The sequence below is a fragment of the Mus caroli genome, chromosome 13 (genome assembly GCF_900094665.2).
Source record: "Mus caroli chromosome 13, CAROLI_EIJ_v1.1, whole genome shotgun sequence".
NCBI classification, from domain to species: domain Eukaryota; kingdom Metazoa; phylum Chordata; class Mammalia; order Rodentia; family Muridae; genus Mus; species Mus caroli.
Window position 1 is genome coordinate 5,386,851 of NC_034582.1, and position 21,823 is coordinate 5,408,673.

General features: G+C 42.1%; 1 protein-coding gene across 4 annotated transcripts in view; it reads right to left on the minus strand.

The window, feature by feature from the left end:
* Positions 1–21,823, minus strand: part of Wdr37 (WD repeat domain 37) — a 65,659-nt gene that overhangs the window by 12,023 nt on the left and 31,813 nt on the right. For all 4 annotated transcript variants that reach the window (XM_029468304.1, XM_029468303.1, XM_021180364.1 and 1 more), the window contains 3 exons: positions 21,411–21,487; positions 15,187–15,427; positions 13,683–13,824 (listed from right to left, as the gene is read on the minus strand). In XM_029468304.1, the coding sequence (XP_029324164.1) occupies positions 13,683–13,824; positions 15,187–15,427; positions 21,411–21,487 (460 nt within the window). The remainder of the gene's footprint in view (positions 1–13,682; positions 13,825–15,186; positions 15,428–21,410; positions 21,488–21,823) is intronic.

Genomic DNA, 21,823 nt, shown 5'->3' on the forward strand with positions numbered 1-21,823 from the left:
AACCATCCGTAATGATATCTGATGCCCTCTTCTGGTGTGCCTGAAGACAGCGACAGTGTACTTACATGTAATAATTAAATAAATCTTTAAGATAAGTAAATAAATAGGTCATGAATTTGAAGGAGAACAAAGAAGGGTACCTAAGAAGATTTGGCGGAAAAAGGAGGGGAAATGATATATTTTAATTATATCATAATTTCAAAATTATTTTAAAAGAAATGTACATGGAGCTGGAGAGATGGCTCAGCAGTTAAAAGAACTTGTTGCTCTTGCAGGGACCCAGACTTGGTTCTCAGAACACAACTGATAGCTCACAAACATCTCTTTAAGAACACAAATCTATTTTAAATTATTACTAAACAGTTAAAATACTAAGCTTCATACAATAAGCCAGGCAGTGGTGGTACACACCTTTAATCCCAGCACTCAGGAAGTGGAGGCAGGCAAATCTATGAGTTGGAGGCCAGCCTAGTCTACAGAGTGAGTTCCAGGACAGTCAGGGCTACACAGAGAAACTGTCACAAAAAGCCAAAGGCTTCATACAATAATATTATTCGTGCAATACCAAATGTCAACACTTATTTGCTTTCTTGAAATCTTGTCTTTCTGACTTAAAAACATTTTGAGTTTAGAATATTTTAACTATATTGATAACTTTAAAGAAATTAGCAACAAATACATTGTTTAAACTTAGTGAAAAGTGACCTTCCTCGGCAAAAAAAAAAAAAAATTCATACTATAATGGCATTCTTCCAATATCAAGGGTCAATCCGATGTTTCTTGAAATCTGGTCTTTCTGACTTAAAAAAAAACATGTGTTTTATTTTATTCTAAAGTAGTTTAGAGGGCTGGTGAGATGGTTCAGCAGCTAAGAGCACTGGCTGCTCTTCCAGAAGTTATGAGTTCAATACCCAGCAACCACACAGTGGCTCACAACTATCTGTAATGGGATCTGGTGCCCTTTTCTGGTGTGTCTGAAGACAGCAACAGTGTTTTCATAAATAAAAATAAATAAATAAATCTTTTTTTTTAAGTCATTTAGAATATTTGTAATTATATTGGTAATTTTAAAGAAAGTGGCAATAAATGTATTGTTTGAACTTGGTGAGAAGTGGCCTCCCTTGGTTTTTAACTATTTAACTTTCCACTTATTTTCTGGACCCAAGATACTGACTGTCAATTAACAGTAACCAACATCTCAAAAGCAGATATTATAAAATCATTTTTATATATAGAAATTTTGAGGTTCTATTTTTTTGAAGTATTCTAAATTACATTTTATAACAACTTTTAACCTAATATAATGCTTTGGCGATGAGATGGCTGGAAAGTGAAAAGGTGCTTGCCACCAAGCCTATCCCCAGAACCCAATGGTGGAAGGAGAGAACTGACTGTCAAGGTGACCTCCCGACACACGGGAGTACCCTCTCATGCTCACACATATACACATGCACACGACACAAAATAAGCATCTTAATATAGTGCAGACAAGATTTATTCATTAGAAAGAGAGAAAGTGAAGCCACTACAGTATACTGTAAGTTTCTTTACTCTTAAATATTAATAGATGAGCAAAAACCTCAAACAACAAAAACAAAAATCACTCCTGCTTGAATCAACACAAGTCGCTAGTGGCACCACACGGCAGAGTGGCCAGGTGGGTACTTGCTCCCAGTCCTGGGTCAGCAGTGACTGCTCCCGGGCCTGAGAAAGGCCCTCGTCCCCCAAACAAGGAAGCTGACCAAAATGAATCCAACTTGAGGACGGGGTTACTTCTACCTATCCAACACTGAGCTGTGTGAGCTGAAAGCAGCTAGCTACATCTTGAGCCACAAGAAGAAATTAGCTGCAGACACCGTGAGAAAACCTCTCAGAGGTGGTAGAGTACAATGCGTCTATCTATATGAATGCACACTATGTATGTATAGAACAGTTATTACAACTTCCCACAGACAGAAATAGATGCTACCGACAAATTTGTAAGGAATACCCTAAAGCAAGGTACACTTATTTGACTCTGCCTCTCACTGAGAAGGCTAAGAAAATAACAAGATGGTGTTAAGAAGGACCCATGAGTTCTATGCTTAGGCAAGGAAGAAAGATGGAAAATAAAACGTCACTTTTAAAGGGACATTTTTAAAGTTCAGAATGAAATTAGGCATGGCAGTTTGTCCCATAATTCAAAAGATGGGGCAGGAGGGTTACCAAAAGTTTGAAGCTAGCCTGTGATACATAATTAAGTACAGTTCAGCCTAGGCTACATACAAGTGAGACTGTTTCAAAAGGACAAGCCCACAAAAAAATGTTCAGAATGAGTTATTATCACAACTCAGTAACATATAGGAATTCTTTAAAGAGAGCAAACCAAGAAAACAGCTGAGTACCCCAGCATGTGGAAAATTCTCCCTGTCTACTTCTGGTTGCTGGAAGGCTAATACTTGAGAGGCAACCACTCTACAGACATCAAACCCCTCCATCCTTTATAATCATGACAGTACCACCATAGGCAAACAGCCCTAGTGCGACCATACATCAGACTGCTGGAAGAAATTTCTAGAACTGCTCTCCAACCTAGAAAAACAATGCGTCTCCATCCACCACCCACCATCAGATGTAGCTGCCACAGGAACAGGGAAGGGAGCTGACTGAAGCTCTGCAATGGGAAAACTCATGGCCTACTCATCTTCATCAAGCTGAGGTTAACACATACTCTTAAGCTAAGGTTCAGATATCACATAAGTGACACCTATAGGCCAATCAACTTGCTAAAGATAGCCACCATGCCATCCTCTGCATTACATAGGCCTTCAAGGAGCCCAGCACTGCTGACTGGTAGGGAATGGCAGTCACAGTCCCACTGGTTTCTCCCTAAAAAGTTCTAGAGTCCAGACTACATTCTAGTAGACTCCCAGTTAGCTACAGATCTGTAATCTTCCTTAATGCCCCTGGCCTGGCTGACTGTATGTCCCCCTGGGAACCACACCTAATTCAGCAGCTCGGCACTCCCACGCCTGCCTCGCCAATGGGCCTCATGCTCCGTGACCTGCACATGCCCCACGCTCCCCAGCCACAGATGCTTACTTCTTTCTTCCCTTCACCGTTTACCTGAAGAGACTTCCAGAACCAAAAGCCACAGAGAGCATTCAATCACCAGATTCTGCATTTCCATCTGCCTCTGCCTGACAGGAACAAGGCCATCGTGATGCCTCCCTCTGGTCTACCAAGTCTCAGCTCTATGGCATTTCCCATAGTCCTCAATCTGTAAACAAACCTTTAGCTTCCTCTCTACACTCTTCCTCAAACCTCGCAGAACCCATGCCTAATCAATCCCCCGCCCCCAAAGGAGCAGGTCAAGTCACTGGTGCCAGACAAGCCTGAGACAAGGATGCAGCCCTACTGCCAGCCCCCGACAGCCATGCTGGCAGCTGGCCTCGAGCCTCACTTCCCACCTCACTGCCAGTAACTATTCATTTCACACTCCTAGTGAGATTGATTTCACAGCTGTGTAATATGTGACGCGTTTCACATCAGCTTCTTCTTGGAAAAGATATATACCAACACAAATAGAGCACCTTACTTTACAAAACCTTTCCCACAGTAAATGTTACTGGAAAAGCTACAATTCTAACACCCTACAATAAAACAGCTTCCCTTCAAAATCAGGCAAACGACACTTTTACTATGAACCAATTATCCTACTTTCTGAAGCCGTCTCTACTTACTGCTCTGAATGCATACAAGGCTTTACCTCAGGGCCTCAACACTGCAGGCACGGCGACGGCCCTTCGCACTTACTAACCAAGCAGGAGAAAAGATATCATCTGTATCATTTTACTACTGTAGAAATGTCAACCCACAGGTCTAGAACAGCACTCTGCTTGTGCTCTCTAGACTAAGCAACAGTACTCATCTCTGTGCTCTCTAGACTAAGCAACAGTACTCCTCTATCTCGGTGCTTTCTAGACTAAGCAACAATACTCATCTATCTCAGTGCTCTCTAGATTAAGCATCAGTATAAAACTGTATGCTCTTGGCCCATTTTATAACACAAAAGGGAGTACTTAACACCCATACATTCAAGTCCTTGCTTTATAGGAACGTACCTTAAGCTATTACCCAGAATTGACATATGTTGATATGTCATCTGTGGTTGTTTGAATATGCTTGGCCTGGGAACTAGCACTATTAGGAGGTGTGGTTTTGTCAGGGTGGGCTTTGAGGTCCTATGCTCACGCTCCACCCAGTGCAGAAGAAAGCCTCTTCCTGGTTGCCTGCAGAAGGAGTCTCTCCTGATTGCCTTCAGACCAAGATGCAAAACTCTCAGCTCCTTCTCCAGAACCATGTTTGCCTGGACACTGCCATGTTTCCTGCTATGGTGATAGTGGGACTAAGCCAAAGAATCTGTAAGCCAGCCTCAATTAAATGGTTGCCTTTGTAAGAATTGCCTTGGTCATGGTGTCTCTTCACAGCAATGGAAACCCTAAGACACTACCTTAAAAATGTTAGGAGCAGCCAGGGAAACAGTTCAGTGGCAGAATGTTTCCCTACCATATGAGGGTCAGAGTTTGATCACCAATATTTTTTCACCCTGGTACATACACACACACACACATTTATTGCTTTTAGTATACATATAAGGAGCAGTAAATGGAGAAAATGAGGACTGAAAAAAAAAGTATCATTAGACATTGTTTTAGACACTGATCCACTGGCACCATGACCAAAGGAAAACATTTAATTGAGACTGGCTCACAGTTCAGAGGTTATCAGCATGGTCTGTTATCAGCATGGTGGGAAGCATGGCAGCACATAAGCAGACATGATGCTTAAGAAGTAGCAGACAATTCCTACATCCGGATCCACAGAGAGCATAAGGGAGATGACATGGGATCTGGCTTGGGCTTTTGAAACCTCAAAGCCCACCCCCAGTGACACACTTCCTCCAGCAAGGCCACACCTCCTAATCCTTCTCAAGCAGTGCCACTCCCTGATGACTAAGCATTCAAATGAGCCTAAGGTAGCTATTCCTAGTCAAATCACCACAGACATTAACATAAAGAACCACAACTGACTTCAGAAAAGCCAAAACAGAAGACAAAGTAGATATACAAAACTCAAAATGCACCAGTCCATTTAATGTGGGAACGACATTAAATTAACAGCATTCATCAGGGTATCCGTATCTCCCTTGCTTTACTCAAACATGACATAGTAGAGGAGTGAAAGTCATAGAGAAATTCACTTTTGTGGGACAGCTGGCTCCCCAAAGATGGCAGTTAATATCTGATCCACTACTCAGTGTCTGCACCCTGTAGCACCTGTGCAAAGCAGAGGATCTAGGCAGGAGCTGACTCAGGAAGGAAGTTACAAGTTTGATCAGGTGACTGGATGTCCATCAGTATTGGCTTTTAATACTAATATCCCTACCATCTTCCCCCAGAAGCTGGAACCTTAGACAGCTCCTTTCATTCCTATGCTGTGGGTTCTACACAGTACAAAGTGGTTTCTGCCTACACACACCTTTAATCTCAGCACTCAGGAAGAAGGAGGTGAATCTCTGTTGAGTTTGAGGGCAGCCTGGTCTACAAAGTTCCAGGACAGCCATAGCTATACAGAGAAATTCTGTCCAAAAAAAAAAAAAAAGGCAAACAAAAATCCCGCCTCTCCTTGGATATGGATATATCTCCTATCTGCCTCAGTGAGTCAGAACATTTCTAGTTTGTGGTAAAACCCTGATGGCTGTTCTTTGCACCACTTTAGTGACGGCTCACAACAAAACTATTGATTCATCATCCACTGAAAATACACTTATTTCCTTCTGATACTTGCTTTTATTGGTTTCTGAACAGCTCAGCCCACTTCTTTAGTTGGTTACACAGGATTTCAGTGTTGTCAAAGCTGGCCTCAAACTCAACATACTCCTGCTGTAGTTTCCCAAGTACTAGGATCACAGCATGAGCTTAAGTAACCCTCCTACTTTTGAAAACTATATTCCAAATAAGGTGCAACTTTAAGATGCGCCACTTGGATTAACATACTATCTACTCAAACTGTAAGAGTGAGCACACGTGAGGCGCTCTTACAGCTGCTGGCACAGACAAGCTGACTTGCCCATTAACCCAGACACACCTGCAGAATGGTATCCACAGCACTCCAAAACAACTGTAAATTCAGTGTCCACCACAAGCTTATACAGCAACTATGTGTCTAATATATTGGTCACTTATTCATAGTTAAGTTAAAAAAACAAACGCGGGCTGGTGAGATGGCTCAGCGATTAAGAGCACCAACTGTTCTTCCAAAGGTCCTGAGTTCAAATCCCAGCAACCACATGGTGGCTCATAACCATCTGTAACGAATTCTGATGCCCTCTTCTGGAGTGTCTGAAGACAGCTACAGTGTACTTACATATAATAAATAAATAAACAAACAAAAATAAATAAATAAATAAATAAATAAATAAATAAATAAATAAATAAAAACCGCACTCACTCCACAAGAGCACAAAGCAGTGCAGGTAGGCGCTACTTCTGCCAACTGTCCACTATGCTTCTCTGTGAGCTCGTACAACCTGGGTAAGCTAATAGTTAGACTGAGAAAATGGACGAAGGATATAGTGCAGTTGGAAGAGTACTTGTCAGTAGCAAGTACAAAGCCCTAGCTCGGTTTCATCCTCAGAAACACACTGGGCATAGTAATAGTAGCCAACTCTCAGATGGTGGAGACAACAGGACCAGAAGTTCCAGGCCATCCTCAGCTAGTTTATGACCGGCCAGTCCCTGAACCAAAATAAAAACTTAAAAATCAAGGAAAACCTAAAACAGGAGTTCATACCTTCCCATGAGCCTATTAGCCCTTAGCTATTTTCTGCCTTGATTAATCCATTTTTATTTTTACTGCTTGAGAATTTCATACAAAGAACGTGTTTTAATCAAGTCTATTCACCATTCCCTCCCCTCCAATTCCTTCCCTAACCCTTATTTACCATTTCCCCCCAAGCTCATGTTTGTTTGTTTATTTGTTCTTAGCTCAAAGTCTAGCCAGTGCTACAAGTGTGTGCACAGGTTAGGACCATCAGCTGGCACATAGATAGTCTCTTAAGGGCCGAACCCCTAAGGAAAACTCAGGTGTGATTTTGAGGACACTGTAATCTTACAGATCACTTTATTTCTCGGTCCTTTCTGGAGCTATACTGTCCCTAGAAAGTATTACTCACTGGTACCTATGATTCCAAACTACGTCCTCCTCACACAGGAGTGTCAAGGTGGTCTCCAGCAGTAAAGCACATTTTAAAGCTAAGTACAAGTTGGCTATTATGGTGCTCACCTGGAATCCCAGCACAGTTCAGGCCTCTCCTCAGCTATACATTCAGGTCAACGAGAGCCCAAGTTAAAATAAAAAAGATTTTACCATGGTTTAAGTGTAGTTATTAAGGGAGAGAGGGGTGCCATGAAACTTTGTTTCCAAAAAAAAAAACAAAACAAAAAACGAAAACAAATTTTATACAAATAAATTAATAATTAAAATAAAAAATAAGTACCATCCTCTAAAATCTCCATCATGAGGCAACTTGACAGCAGAAAGCTTCCCACTTCTCCCTAGCCTATAACCCAGTGATTCCCACAGGCTGACTCTGACAAAGAACAAAATGCAGTTCTAATTAAAATAGACTGCCATCTAGGTAAAAATGTCATTTTCCAAATATGCCTTCTTAAAAGCGGGAGAGAAAAAGAGAGAGAGAAAGAAAGAAAGCTGTTGCTATAATACAAGCTACTTCTACATTGCTGAGTCTATCTAGAATTAAGTATTTCGTAGTAACTACCTCCCACCCACAAGATACTTGCCAATAAAGGCATACAAAAATTTCATAACCTCAAAATAATCATTATGATTTTAAGATAATTTTTGTTTTGTTAGATGCAGTTCAGTTTCCTTAGAAGAAATCGCCAAAGCTCACACTGAAAATAAAGCTACAGTTGTGTATAAGAAAACACCAAAAAGAAACAAAAAGCCTTCTCTTCTCAAATACTCATCCATGCTGAGCTAATTTCAGACTGCTCTCAATGCCAAAGTTTATTCACACTTGTAAACAAATTGTCAGTCGGGTATAAACTAGTCATTGGCCACCCATGGAGGAAGTTTAATGACCAGTGACTGCCTCAACTGTCAATTCCTTCTCATAGTCATTGAAACAAAACAAAGGGAGGGGGGAAGGAGGGGAGGGAGGGGAGGTTCGGAACATGAGGAATTGGGATAGTGGAGAGGAAAGGAAAAATGCCAAGCATGTAAACAAGACAGTGGTACCAAGAGGATGAATCTGAGCCTGGAGCTGGGGCCTCCGATTATTTATAAGAAGTCAGATAGTCAGCTATTTCAAAGAACAGTAAGTGGGTTTAACCTAACAACCTCCATAAATGTAAGAGATCCTGGCACATGTATGTATCATCCGCACTACATATAGTTCAAGATCTTCTTGATCTGGGGCGACCAGCTTAAGAAGAGGGTGCAGGATGAAGAGGGGAAGCACTGGCTTGGGAAGTACATACTTGGGCTACTAAATTCCACTACCGGGTAAGAACTAAATTATTATACGAATGGGCAAATTTAGAAGAAAAGCACTGAATTTTCATGCCAGCTCTTGATATCTTAGATAGAAATTCAGGGAAAACAATTATTTCAGTCACTAGCTGAAAGTCCAAATTTTCCAAAGTAATCATCTATTTTTCCAAAAGCAAGGATCAGCTTTGCATTTCTGTTACTAGTAAAGCAATGCTATATAGAGTAACTAAAATTATTCTTTAGATAAACTGGGATACACAGAGCTACTAAAGACTGATCCAGTAACAAATACACCTTTACATTCAACAAATACTACAATGGTAGACGACTTCCTATTATAATGAAGAGATACAGGATGAAAATCAATGCAACACATCAAAAACATGTTAAAAGTAAAAGCCTTGAACCAGCTGACATCAAGGAGTTCTGTCTGTACCCAGCAAACATAATGATAGAACAGTTTTTTATCTTATAGTGAAGCATTATATCTCAAATCCCTAGTTTTTCAAAAAGGCAGCCAAGTCAAGTAGAGAGATAACAGAAAGAGAAAATGAAAAGAAAAAAAAAAAAAAAACCTCTCTCAATTCCTTGAGAAATTGGATCACAAAATTGAGCTGACAATCTTGATGCTTATATAACTATACCCTGCCTTAAGAAAACCCAATATACAGAAATTCAGATTAACTGGACAACTGTTAACTGTTCACATTAAAGGCATTGGTTCTTTAACTAAAAGAATTTATGCTGAATTCCCATAAGAACATACCTTAAAATACAATTTTCAAAAAAGTTGCATATCATGTATGAAATATGCAAGAAAGGCTTCTGTAGAAATACTGTCTCTCTCTAAACAAAGATTCACTAAACAGCCTTCTTACAGTCAACCTTTTAGAGCGACAGCAGTAAGAACAGCAAACATAAGAGATAAGAATCTGACTTTTGAACTTAATGAAAAGACTCCAGAAAATCATCTTTGTTAGACTAGAAGACCGCACTGTGAAAAGCCCCTTACCATGTACTCATTCAGAGGATCTTCCAAAACAGGGCATCGGGGAATGGTACAGCCCACTGCAGCAGAGCCTGCAGAGCCTGCAGAACTCTGTGAACACACCAGAGTGATGAAGCAGGAAGGCCAGGGCTCATTTTCTTAGATCATGTTCAGAACAGCAGACTAAATGATGAAAGAGGACCCACACTGCAGACCCTGGCCGTTCTTCTGTTCTTAATGAAGAGTTAAATCGAGTTTGCTTTTACTAAAAGCATGCCCTTTATGGATCAGAGATGCACATCTACATGCATTTACTACCTGCTATTTGGTTGTATAGGCTCAAGCTTCCGGAATCCATGACAAAGATGGAAGTCAACAGTCACTATGACGACTCCTCAGATAAAACCACGTGAACTGTCTCATTTCCTGTTTTTCTAAATGTGAAGCGTTTCTAAAAGCTTACTGATCATTACTAGAAATATTTTGTGTTCAATAAAGATATCTACAGCCCCATCTGCTGACCAAGTCCTAAACCTACATGAGAAAGGCCAGAGGGTACTTTTTAAACTCAGCTACTCTTTTTTTTTTAAAACATCGTTTTCTTTTAATTTTATGTGTATGGGTGTTTTTCCTGTGTGCATGTCTGTCCATCACTTGTGTGCCTTGTACTGAGGAGGCCAGAAGAGGGCTTTGGATCCCCTAGATCTAGAGTTATAGACTGTTGTGAGCTAAGACATAGGTACTAAAATCAGACCTGTGTGCTCATAGAGCGCCCAAGGCTCTTGACCACTGAGCCAACTACACAAAATTTAGAAGCAAAAGAATCCAGCCAACTCCTGTCAATCCAGAAAGGCTTGAAAAATTGTAAATTTATCCTTTTTGATAAAGCAAGGAAATTAGTACCAAAGAAAAAACATTTTGATGCTTTTTAGAGATACACATCAATGTGATATGCTAACTCATGACTAATCAATAAGAAAAGAGAAAAAAGTAAATGGTTAGAGCAGTCTGATTCATGTATTTTACTCTCGTTAAAACTTCCACTTATCCTGTGGTTACAGCCAATCTAACTACTATCCTATATCTCAGAAAAGCTGGGTGGGAGAGAAGGCTCATGTGAATTAGAGACATTTACTCTAAGCCTTAACTCAGACACACTCAGTAAGAGAGAGATCTTTGAGCTTGAGTTCAGACTAATCTACAAAGTGAGTTCCAGGACAACCAGAGCTACGTAAAGAGATCCTGTCTCAAGGTGTGTGCCTGGGGTTGGGGGGGGGGGGATGTTGGGGGGGCTCTTTCCCTTGCCAACTGTGGTATTGGGTGAGCTAGCCCAAGGCAGGGCTGGAAAGTTTGTCCTGGTGGTATGGGTGCAGGAGACCAACTTAGCTACCACCCAGGCCCAGTTCCAGAGCTTTGAGTTGACTTGCCCCAACACCTATCTCATCTACAAACAACTGAATGGTGTGAAGAAGTCAGTCCTGCAGATTCAAAGCTGCAAGATCTCCATGACACAGGGAAACAACAGGATATTTGAGAGCAGTCCTAGTGAGGATCTGGTATTGATAGTGTAGCAGAAGCCAGGGGCCTCAAAACAGACCAATGACTCATTGTAATTAACATTTGCAAGTACGGGTCTGTGGACAAAAGAGTACACTGTGGGTCACATTATAGCTTCCATGACAAGATTTCATTTTTATGTTTTGTTTTGGATTCATTTCTTCTTTTGAGGGGGTTGCAAGGGTGGAGGGCAAATATCAAGGGATGAAGAGACAAGTGGGATTGGGGTGCATGATGTGAAACTCACAAAGAATCGATAAAAGGTTATGGATGGATGGATAGATAGATAGATAGATAGATAGATAGATAGATAGATAGATAGATAGATAGATAGATAGATAAATGTATGTTCCTTAGGCCAGATGTGGTAGCACATGCCTTTAACCAGTGCAGGAGGAGTTCCAGGTTAATCTAGTCTATATAGTCAGTTTCTGGACAACAACAGCTACATTGTAAGACCTTGACTCAAAAAAGGTAGTTGGGGGAGGGGGGGGTGTCTCACAACCAGTCATGGTCCTCATATTGCTAAAACAACTATTTCATGTAATAGCAAGACCTTAAAAGCTGTAACACGTACCTCCATCAGTTACCAATAATGCAAATATATTCTCCTCTCAAAGCATGAAACAAATAAAAATGTTTCAAATAACTAGAGTGTGAATTTTAAGTCTTTAAAATTCACCACCACAAGGCAAGCTGAAGACACCAGGAGAGACTGACTTATTTCACTCCCTGAGAATTAAACTTCACTGAAGCCAGGCAGCCTCATGGTGGCTTCTCATGGCTTACTTTCTCCTGAATGAAGATGATACCTGCCAAGACCTGGCAACCTCAAATCCAACCTGTGAGTTCTGACTCCATCTGGCCAAGCACACCAAGAACTTATAAAATCCTGGCTGGCTGTGTCTGGACCTTTATCTGGACACAATGCTCCAGCCTGTACCGGTTCCTCACAACTTCTATCCCGTCCTTGCAAGCATGGCTAAGGACAAGTTAGCCAGTCTCCCTGTGACCTCCATCTGCTCCACTCTACCCACAGTACAACTGGCTTGCTCTGAAAACAAAACTCTCTTCTTGGCCCAGCTCCCATCTCTGATAGATTTTGCTTGCTCCAGTGCAGGTAGCAGAACCAACTGAGTCAGATGCAGTGCTATTTTCCAGCCTAAGGCATCATCCTACCATAGGAAAAGGACAGCAATGTCTAGAGACCAGGGAACACGTAGAAGGTTCAGTGGCATCAGGAACCCAAATTAAAATGACAATAAAGGACGATAACAATCAAAATGACAAGCATATCCAGAAATGCTGGCCAGTGAGGGTGAGAAGAATGGCAGACTGGGAAACCTGATCCTGGCACAACCCTCTTGTAATCAGTTGGCACAGATCATCAATGTTAGACTCACTTGATTAAAGGCTGCTGGGAAAAAGATAGCCACATATCTCAAAGTGTCACTTTAGTAGCTCCAAACTGGAAGACATAATTTTCCAGGGAGAAACCTGGCAGACATTACCTTAGCTGTGTCATGAGGAGATAGATAAACAATCTCCTTGTTTATTGAAAAGACCAAAGACTATACGTTTGTGGGAGAAGTAAGTTGAGGCAGCCTCATGCTTAGCTTAACTTGCTTGACAGAAGTAAGAGGGACACAGACTAGACTGATGATCCGTGTATGCATGTGTGTGCACACGCAGCTCTAGAAACTTCCTCTCGGTGTATCCACGGCTGTTCCAGGAGCCATGAGAGGGGCTGGGATGGAGATCATAAAGGAGGTGGGAAACAGAGGGACTGCTGGGGTATGCATGAGAGGAAAGCATATGGAGGCAGGCTGGGAGAAGCAAGGGAGCCAGATGGGGAAAGGGGAACATCTGAGAAAGTGTGACACATGGGTATGGCAATGTCATTATTAAACCCAATACTTTGTTTGCTAGTCTAAATTAACCTAATTGCTAATCAATGAACTTTAAAGACATATTACACTAATTTGTGAGTAAGCTGTGAAGAGCTTACACTGGGCCGGTTAACAGACACCAAGGATTATGCTCCCACTGAGCATGCCCGAGGATTATGCTCCCACTGAGCATGCCCGAGGATTATGCTCCCACTGAGCATGCCCGAGGATTATGCTCCCACTGAGCATGCCCGAAGGTTATGCCCCCACTGAGCATGCCCGAGGATTATGCTCCCACTGAGCATGCCCAGGATTATGCCCCCACTGAGCATGCCCGAGGATTATGCCCCCACTGAGCATGCCCGAAGGTTATGCCCCCACTGAGCATGCCCGAAGGTTATGCCCCCACTGAGCATGCCCGAGGTGCTTCCTGACTCTTCCCTGAGGGAGCCACCCACCCCCAGCCCCTGCCACATTTAATCCCATTCCCTTTCTTGAAAGACTATCAGAGCTTTCTTTTGGTCTTCTTCTACGCCTTTGGAAATACATACCAAAATGTTTAGAGACAGAGCGACCATTATGAAAAAAGAGATAAATTTCAAATGGTAGAAATTAAGATTAAAGTTTCAATGGCAACCTACAAAACTTTTTTCATACATAGTTAAGATCTCTAAAGAACTGTAACTCACTCCGTGTGTCCTTGGAAAACATTCACGGAGTGGATGGAAGGGTCCCTGAAATCCCAGAGTCGGAAAGTTGTGTCACGGGAGGAGGTCACCACGAGCCGCTGGGTGGGGTGAGTACAACAATGTGTTAGCTCCTGGTCATGCCCTACAACCAAATACAACAAAAACACAGGGTCATCCACCTGTAGACACACAGTGAGAGGGAAGCTTTTATAAAAACACAAGAGTCAAAAACATCCGTCATCTTTACAGTCACCACTAAATATCAGATGGAAAAGTAAACTTAGGGGATTACCTAAGTGGTATGGAAGGCTATCTCCTCAGGTGCCTGAAGTCCCTTCGGCTATCTACATAAAAGAGTAGGGAACTAGATACATTATAACTCAATTTCTGGTCTTAACAGCTAGAGGGCCAGAAAAACTAACAGGCTGACTGCAACAAGAATAGCTGCTAATGGTGTAATTTTATGGGCCGTTAGAACATCCTGTCTTGCATCTGGGCAAAACCTGTAAATATATCTGTCTATTAATGGAATATATACTAGACTAAAGAAAATAACACATGTAACTAAGGTCCCTAAATCAGTCAACTTTGTGTTAATCAAAAGAAAGGCTGTTCTCAGTGGCTGGTCTAAACAGCTAGAACCATTCAAAAGGCCAAAGTCCACCCAGAAGCTAGAGAAGCCAGGGCAACAAAGGCATGCTCCTGCTGGCCTGGAAGCCAGCATCCTGCTAGGGGAAGGGGCCTTTCCTAGGCCTCCTGGATGCCCAGAACATACCTAACTCACCACTACAAGTAGACACCCACAGCGGAGGAGCAGCCACCACAGACATAGAAAGCCTAACAAGGAAACATAGGATTAATAGACTCCTGTCTGTTATTTAAGTTTATTGAAAAGGGGCGGGGGGTGGGAGGAGGGTGGATTGTCAAAGAGAAACAGAATACCAGTAAAACAATCATTCTTCCAATATGGAAATACTACAAGTTACAGTTCATCTCCTGAAGATACAATACAGCCCCAGCCACATGGGTACAAGAACCTGGGTGGGTTCTTCCCAGGAACCAGTGAACATGGAAGAGCAACTCCACGTCCCAGAGACCTTGCCTAAGCTGCACCTTCACTTCAACCAGGTAGACACCCGCAGCTGAGGAGCAGCCACCGCTGACATACAAGGCCTGACAAGGAAACATCGAGGTAAGAGACTCCTGCCTGTTACTTAAGTTTATTTAAAAGGGGTGATTGGGGGTGGGGGGTGTCAAAGAGAGACAGAATACCAATACAACAACCATACTTCAAACACTGAAATACTAATGCTACAGTTAATCTCCTGAAGGTAAAATGCATTTAACTATAAAGAGTTCTAGTAATCAATCAGAAAGGATCACCAAGAACGGCAACCTTAGAGTCAAGAGCACTAAAGAAGGGTCCTAGCCTGGAAGTAATTTATAAACTCACACATAAAAACAGCCCAACTAGGAAGAATCTGAGATGTTCCCAGCAAGATACCTGTCAGAGAGTGAACAAGTTCAGATGTCTCCACATCATACAGGTTGGCAGTTCTGTCCCATGAGGCTGTCACCACTTGTTTCCCACCAACCAGCCAGTCAGCAGCAATAACCACACCCTGGTGGCTTTTGAGAGATGTCAGTGGGACTCGGACAGTAGGACAGTCACTGGACACGTCTCCATCAATGTCAGGCTCATCTTTATCAGAGCATTCTATTTCATCTTCACCAGAAATTTGTTGCTAAGGGTAAAAATCAGAGAAAAAGACTTTATAGGACTCTTTAGTTTTTTCTGAAAAGGCTACACCATTTATCTTTCTAAATTTAGTCACCATTAGGGTCAATATAAGCATAGTATCAGATATGTAACTAATGCTTAAGGAATGCTTTCTCAATGTTGAGTCTTAGCTATAAAAGTCTTAGTTATAATACCCTGAAAAATGCTAAAGCCACTATGGCACCAAAAGAATTAAAATTCACTTTCACTAATCAATAAAATAGCAAATAAAGCAATTTTCAACATTTTCTATTTTTACCACTTATTAGAAATACAGTATGAAAATTTAAAAATACATTAAAATTCAGTAATATTTCACAATACAAAATGCATTTTGATTCCTTGGAGACCATTTAAAACACTTTTTAAAAAACTCCTAAATTATAATAACTTACAATTCCATTGTTCTAACAATGAGAGATCACTTGATTTTTCCTGTATTAATTAAATCTTTTGTTAAAAGCCAGATAACATGAAAATGTAACAGCAGTCTATAGTCCAGCTCTTCAAGGAAATGTTTATTCACTCAATAAATATTGATTAAACTGTCATGCTATTTATACGGCAGAGAAGATAGAGGACACCTGTCATGCCTAAGATGATGCTTACTCTAAATGATATAAAGCTGGCATAAATACAACTGGCAAAGCTCCTGACCTTACAGGAGAGAGGCACTACACATACTCACAAAACATACACATAGTGGCTAATGTAAGAATGAATGTCATGTGTATACATACTAGGCTGAGCATATATCTCATGAACAAAATCCACAAGAAAGTATGTCATCCGTGTCACCTGCCCTCCATGGTATGGAACGTGCTGCGCATGCAATCAGGTGGGGGTGAGTACTTTGAAGAGAATAAGAAAGGGAGCAGGAGATACAGACAGCCGAAGGGCTGCAGTCTTACACAGAATTACTGAAGACTAACAACAACTGAGTCCCATTATGGAAAAGAAAGGAGAAAGGTATGCAGACAGTGAAGGAATATCCTTCCACGCAGAAAAACAAATAGAAAGTCTTTCTACTCTGCTATATAACTGGGCTTGCTTGTGTGAGGGGCAATGTAGCAGGTGGTATGGAAAACCTGGTAGGCCATGGAAAGGACTCTGCTCTACTCTGCATGTGGTAGAAAAATCCTCACTTCTGAGCAGAGACATGTTACCTGAATTAAACACAGGAAAATGAGAGGAGGCTGCTATGCACTGAACTGTGTCACCCACCACACACTCACATGCCAAAGCCCCAACTGCAAGACCTCAGAATGTGACCCTAGTAAAAAAAAAAAAAAAAAAAAAAAAAAAGGCCCTTAAGAGGCAATTAAAATTGGGTTGAGTGTAGGGCCCAGTCTACCATGACTGATGTACTGCAGTAAAAAATTACTGTAGAGATACATACAAAGAAAGATCATTCGAGGGCACAATGACAAAGTAACCACCTGCTAGGCAAGGACAGAGGTCTTAGAATAAACCAACCCTTGCTACCTTGTTCTTAGACTTCCAGTCTACAGACTATGGTAACACAAATTGATGCTGAAGCCACTAATTCCAGGAAAAACCAGGGAAATAAACCTACAGGGAAGAGAAGTCCAGGTGTGGGTAGTAGTAATAAGACTGACTTACATCCTCTCAGGAATGCTTCAGAATTTGTCAACAGATATATATATATATATACACACACACATGGAACACACACACACTGAAGACAATTTAAAGTCTACGGTCCAAACTCCTGAGTGACTGGTGACAGCACAGCTGAAATGAGCAACAGGATAAGAGCAACAGGTTAGGGTATATCCAAAACCCAATAGCAGATACAGGACATCCAAGCAAGGTATTGATTAGATGACAACTGAAGTCTAGAGTTATGAGTAAATTCAGGATGCAAATTGAGACCTACAGTAACAGCTGGTCCTTAAAGTCACAGATGCTGAATGAGACCAACTGGACTAGTACAGGAAACAACAGTTAGGCAGCACACACACACACCAGTGGGTAGAGCATCGGAGAACCACCCAACAAGATTTAAGGGAAGGAAGAAACAGGAAGAAAGGCTGTTAGAATCTCCCTTCTAGCAGCTTCAGTGTCTACTGGACGAGCAACCGTGAAGGCAGCACTGAGGACAAGCAGAGTTGCGGGGACACTAAGCTAGACAAGTGGGACTCAGGAGGGAAAGAGTGAACTTTCACAGACACTGCTAAGATGTTGGTGTCAGTGGGGTGATAGTTCTGGGAGGGCGCTGCGACAAACGTGTGCTGGTGTTAGAGCTGTTCTGAGGAAAGAGAAGCACTGCAGAACCCATCAAGAACAGGAAGTAGAACTCTACTGACAGAACAAGGAATTACCAGACTACGCTAACATCTGCTAAGACTGCAGGGTGCATGACAGTACACAGGGTAGTGTAACTCTTCTAGGAAGCCACACGTGAGTGACAGGTGAAGGAAGGGGAGCTTGGGGAAAACAGGTACAGCCTAGCAGAAGAAAGAATGTGATAACTATAAAGCTCTAAGCATAGCTGTGTTCATTCAGTATGGGCCAGAGTACAGAAAGAGTATAAAAAACTAATCCTCGAAAGGCTTACGAAGGGAAACCAAATCAGACCCTCTAGTCCAAGCATATAATAACTCATGCCTATAACCCCTGTACTTTGGAGGATGAGGCAGGGCTACCATAATTTCAAGGGCACTCAAGAGTTAAACAGTGAAGCTGTTTCGAAAGGAAACAGCAGGAGGACAAGGGAAGCCCTGCAAAGAAAGAACTCTTTCTCCAAAGCAAAGGGAGCCACTGACATATCAGCATATCCATTACTCTAGAAAGAGGACTCCTGGTGAATCATGAAAAGGGAGCCATAATGGGCTGCCACTAGATAAGACTCAACTAGCTAAAAAATGGGGAGCCTGAAAAAGTGTGAAAAGGTTAAAGACTGGTAAAACTGGCTCCCTTCTGCATCAGTGAGAGCTTCATTCCCAGGCTGTGCTGGCCAAGAGAATAATGACTCCCAGCATATAAACATATCAAGACAGGAAGGCAGCTACAATCACCGGAAAAGCCTGTTGGGAACGATGCAGTAACACTGGAGCCCTGAGCTGTTTCTGGTAGAACTGTTCAGACAGGCCTGGTTCTTTGTCATGAGGCTTCTCAGCTCCCACACCTGCACCAGAGAAGTCTTACAGCCCCTATACCTGGCCTGCTGCACAGTTCTGGATGGCTCCTTGGACAAGGATCTCTTTGGCTAGGTACCGAACATAGCTTCAACAAAGAATGTTGTATGTGACACCTGACACACTGTCTTGTCTGTCTTGCACTTCCCACGTAACTATGCTCAATGGTGAGCCATAGGAAAACTCAGCGGGTCTCTCTCTTGGATGCTGCATAACAGTTCCCCAGTGCTTTCACTGAGGGGAAAAAATAAATAAAAGTAAAAAATAAAATACCTCAGATGGAGCTACCTCCTCAGCTCCTCAGATAAGCAACACACAGAGTTAAGATCATGTACATGGTTTGGGCCTTATTCAGGATCTTTTCCACTGCAGAGATCACATTAAAACACAAGGCTCAAAAAATACTAAACCTCATGTTTTAGAAGGTGAAATGACATAAGTTAATTTGGGAGAGCAGAAGTCCATGATAAAGGTACCAACAAGTTTGCTTTCTGATTAAGATCTTTTCCTGCCTGGCAACAAGTTGGCCTTTCACATAATGGGGAGAAAAGAAAGCAGGGTCTCTGATGTCTTAATAACACTAAGATTATCAGACCAGGGCCCTCACTATCGTTTCATTTAACCTGAACTACTTTCTTAAAGATACTGCCTCTAATTAAAGCCACTTTAGCATACAAATTTTGGAGTGACACAAATGCCCAATTGTGGTTTGAATAGGAATGGCACCCCACAGACTCATGTGTTTGAATGCTTGGCCTGTAGGGTTGGCACTATTAGGGGGTGTGGCCTTGTTGGAGGAAGTGTGTCACTGTGGAGGTGAGTGGGCTTTGAGGTCTTAGAAGCTGAAGCCAGTCACTTCCAACTGCCTGTGGATCAAGATGTAGAACTCAGGCTAGAGAGATGGCTCAGTGGTTAAGAGTGCCGACTGCTCTTCTGAAGGTCATGAGTTCAAATCCCAGCAACCACATGATAGCTCACAACCATTCATAATGAGATCTGATGCCCTCTTGTGGTGTGTCTGAAGACAGCTACAGTGTACTTACATATAATAAATAAATAAATCTTTTTTAAAAAAATGTAGCCGGGCGGTGGTGGCGCACGCCTTTAATCCCAGCACTTGGGAGGCAGAGGCAGGCGGATTTCTGAGTTCGAGGCCAGCCTGGTCTACAGAGTGAGTTCCAGGACAGCCAGGGCTACACAGAGAAACCCTGTCTCAAAAAACCAAAAAAATAAAAAATAAAAAAAAATAAAAAAATGTAATGCCAGGTGTGGTGGCACACGCCTTTAATCCCAGCACTCAGGAGGCAGAGGCAGGCGGATTTCTGAGTTCGAGGCCAGCCTGGNCTATAGAGTGAGTTCCAGGAAAGCCAGGGCTACACAGAGAAACCCTGTCTCGAAAAACCAAAATGTAGAGCTCTGAGCTCCTTCTCCAGTATGCATCCCACCATGACGATAATGGACTAAACCTCTGGAACTATAAGCCAGCCCCAATTAAATGATTTATATAAGTTGCCATGGTCATGGTGTCTCTTCACAGCAATAGAAACCCTAACTAAGACGTCATCCATAACATTCTAACCCTGTGCCTCCAAATTACGGAGCTTTTTTACACTGAAAAATGTTTATTCTATCCCAAAACAGCAATACATTCAAACATTAACACTAAGTCTAGCGTACATTCTTAACACAATACCATTCAGATTGGGAAGTCTGTGTGAGAATCAAGGCACAATTCATGCCTAGGGAAAATTCATATTTATCTATAGCCCACAAAAAACAAACAAGATATATAAAATATAACACCATGAGAGCAAAAGAAAAGAATGGAAGGACAGCAGGTTCCAAACAAACCCCTAGTCCAGCAAAGCAAACTTCATTAGATCTAAGACTCAACAGCAATGCTCTTGGGCTCCATTCTTTACCTTTAGATCCACTAAGACAATCTCTTCACCAGTGACCAGCTGTGGCACGGGCTGTAGCATCCTGCCCTTTCCCCAAACCAAAGCGAGGCCAGACAGATGGGCACAGGCTCCTAATCCTAGCTCTGAAGAGGCTGGGGAAAAATGCAAATTCAAGGCTTGCTTGGGCTGGGCTACAAAGTAACCTCGTCTCTTAAGAAGAAACAAACAAGCCTGGGGGGGCGGGGGGGTACCACACCTTTAATCCCAGCACTTGGGAGGCAGAAGCAGGCGGATTTCTGAGTTCGAGGCCAGCCTGGTCTACAGAGTGAGTTCCAGGACAGCCAGGGCTATACTGAGAAACCCTGTCTCAAAGAAAAAAAAAGAAGAAAGAAAGAAAGAAAGAAAGAAAGAAAGAAAGAAAGAAAGAAAGAAAGAAAGAAAGAAAGAAAGAGGAAAATAAAACAGAAAGGCATGGAAGATGAAAACCAAGAAGCCAGCCCTTTCAAAATGAGGACAAAGCAGCCTCAGGACTAAGCCAGACAGGAGGAACTATCTCTTTATCCCTAAACACTTTCAGATCCTGTTCCTCTATCCAAAAGAAGACGAATGGTTATAGCCAGGCAGTTCCATTTCCTGGTGTTTAGAGAACCCAGCACTCTGACAGACTTCCTCCATCTCTCGCTATGCTCTGTTTTCTTCACCCCATCTGTCTAAGGTGGAAGACTAAATTCACAGTTCACATCTACACTAATCTTTCAAAACGTAGGTCAGTTAAGCCACATTGGACCACACCAGATACCATCAGCTTATTCTAAAATCTGAAAACATCCAGAGTCCTACATGAATAGACCAGCAGAGAACTGTCAGAGTGACTAAACATGCTTACACTAGTGTCGGCAACAGGCTGAGGTGTTGGAAGCTGTACCACGTATCTCCAGATGTGAGCAGTCTGATCTCCAGAAGCTAAAGAGACAAATAGGGAAGATTATCCACAGGGCACACCATGCATAAAATGTCCTCTTTCTTACATCTGTGGCCAAACATAGTCATGCTTTTCTAACTTACATATCATTTAGTAAAACGAATATACTTTATTTAAATAGTGATTTTAGACTGTACAAGGCTATTAATAGAATACACGTACAAAATTAGGATTATTATTGCTATTACTAAAGAAAATATTCAGTCGGGCGTGGTGGCGCACGCCTTTGATCCCAGCACTCGGGAGGCAGAGGCAGGCGGATTTCTGAGTTCGAGGCCAGCCTGGTCTACAAAGTGAGTTCCAGGACAGCCAGGGCT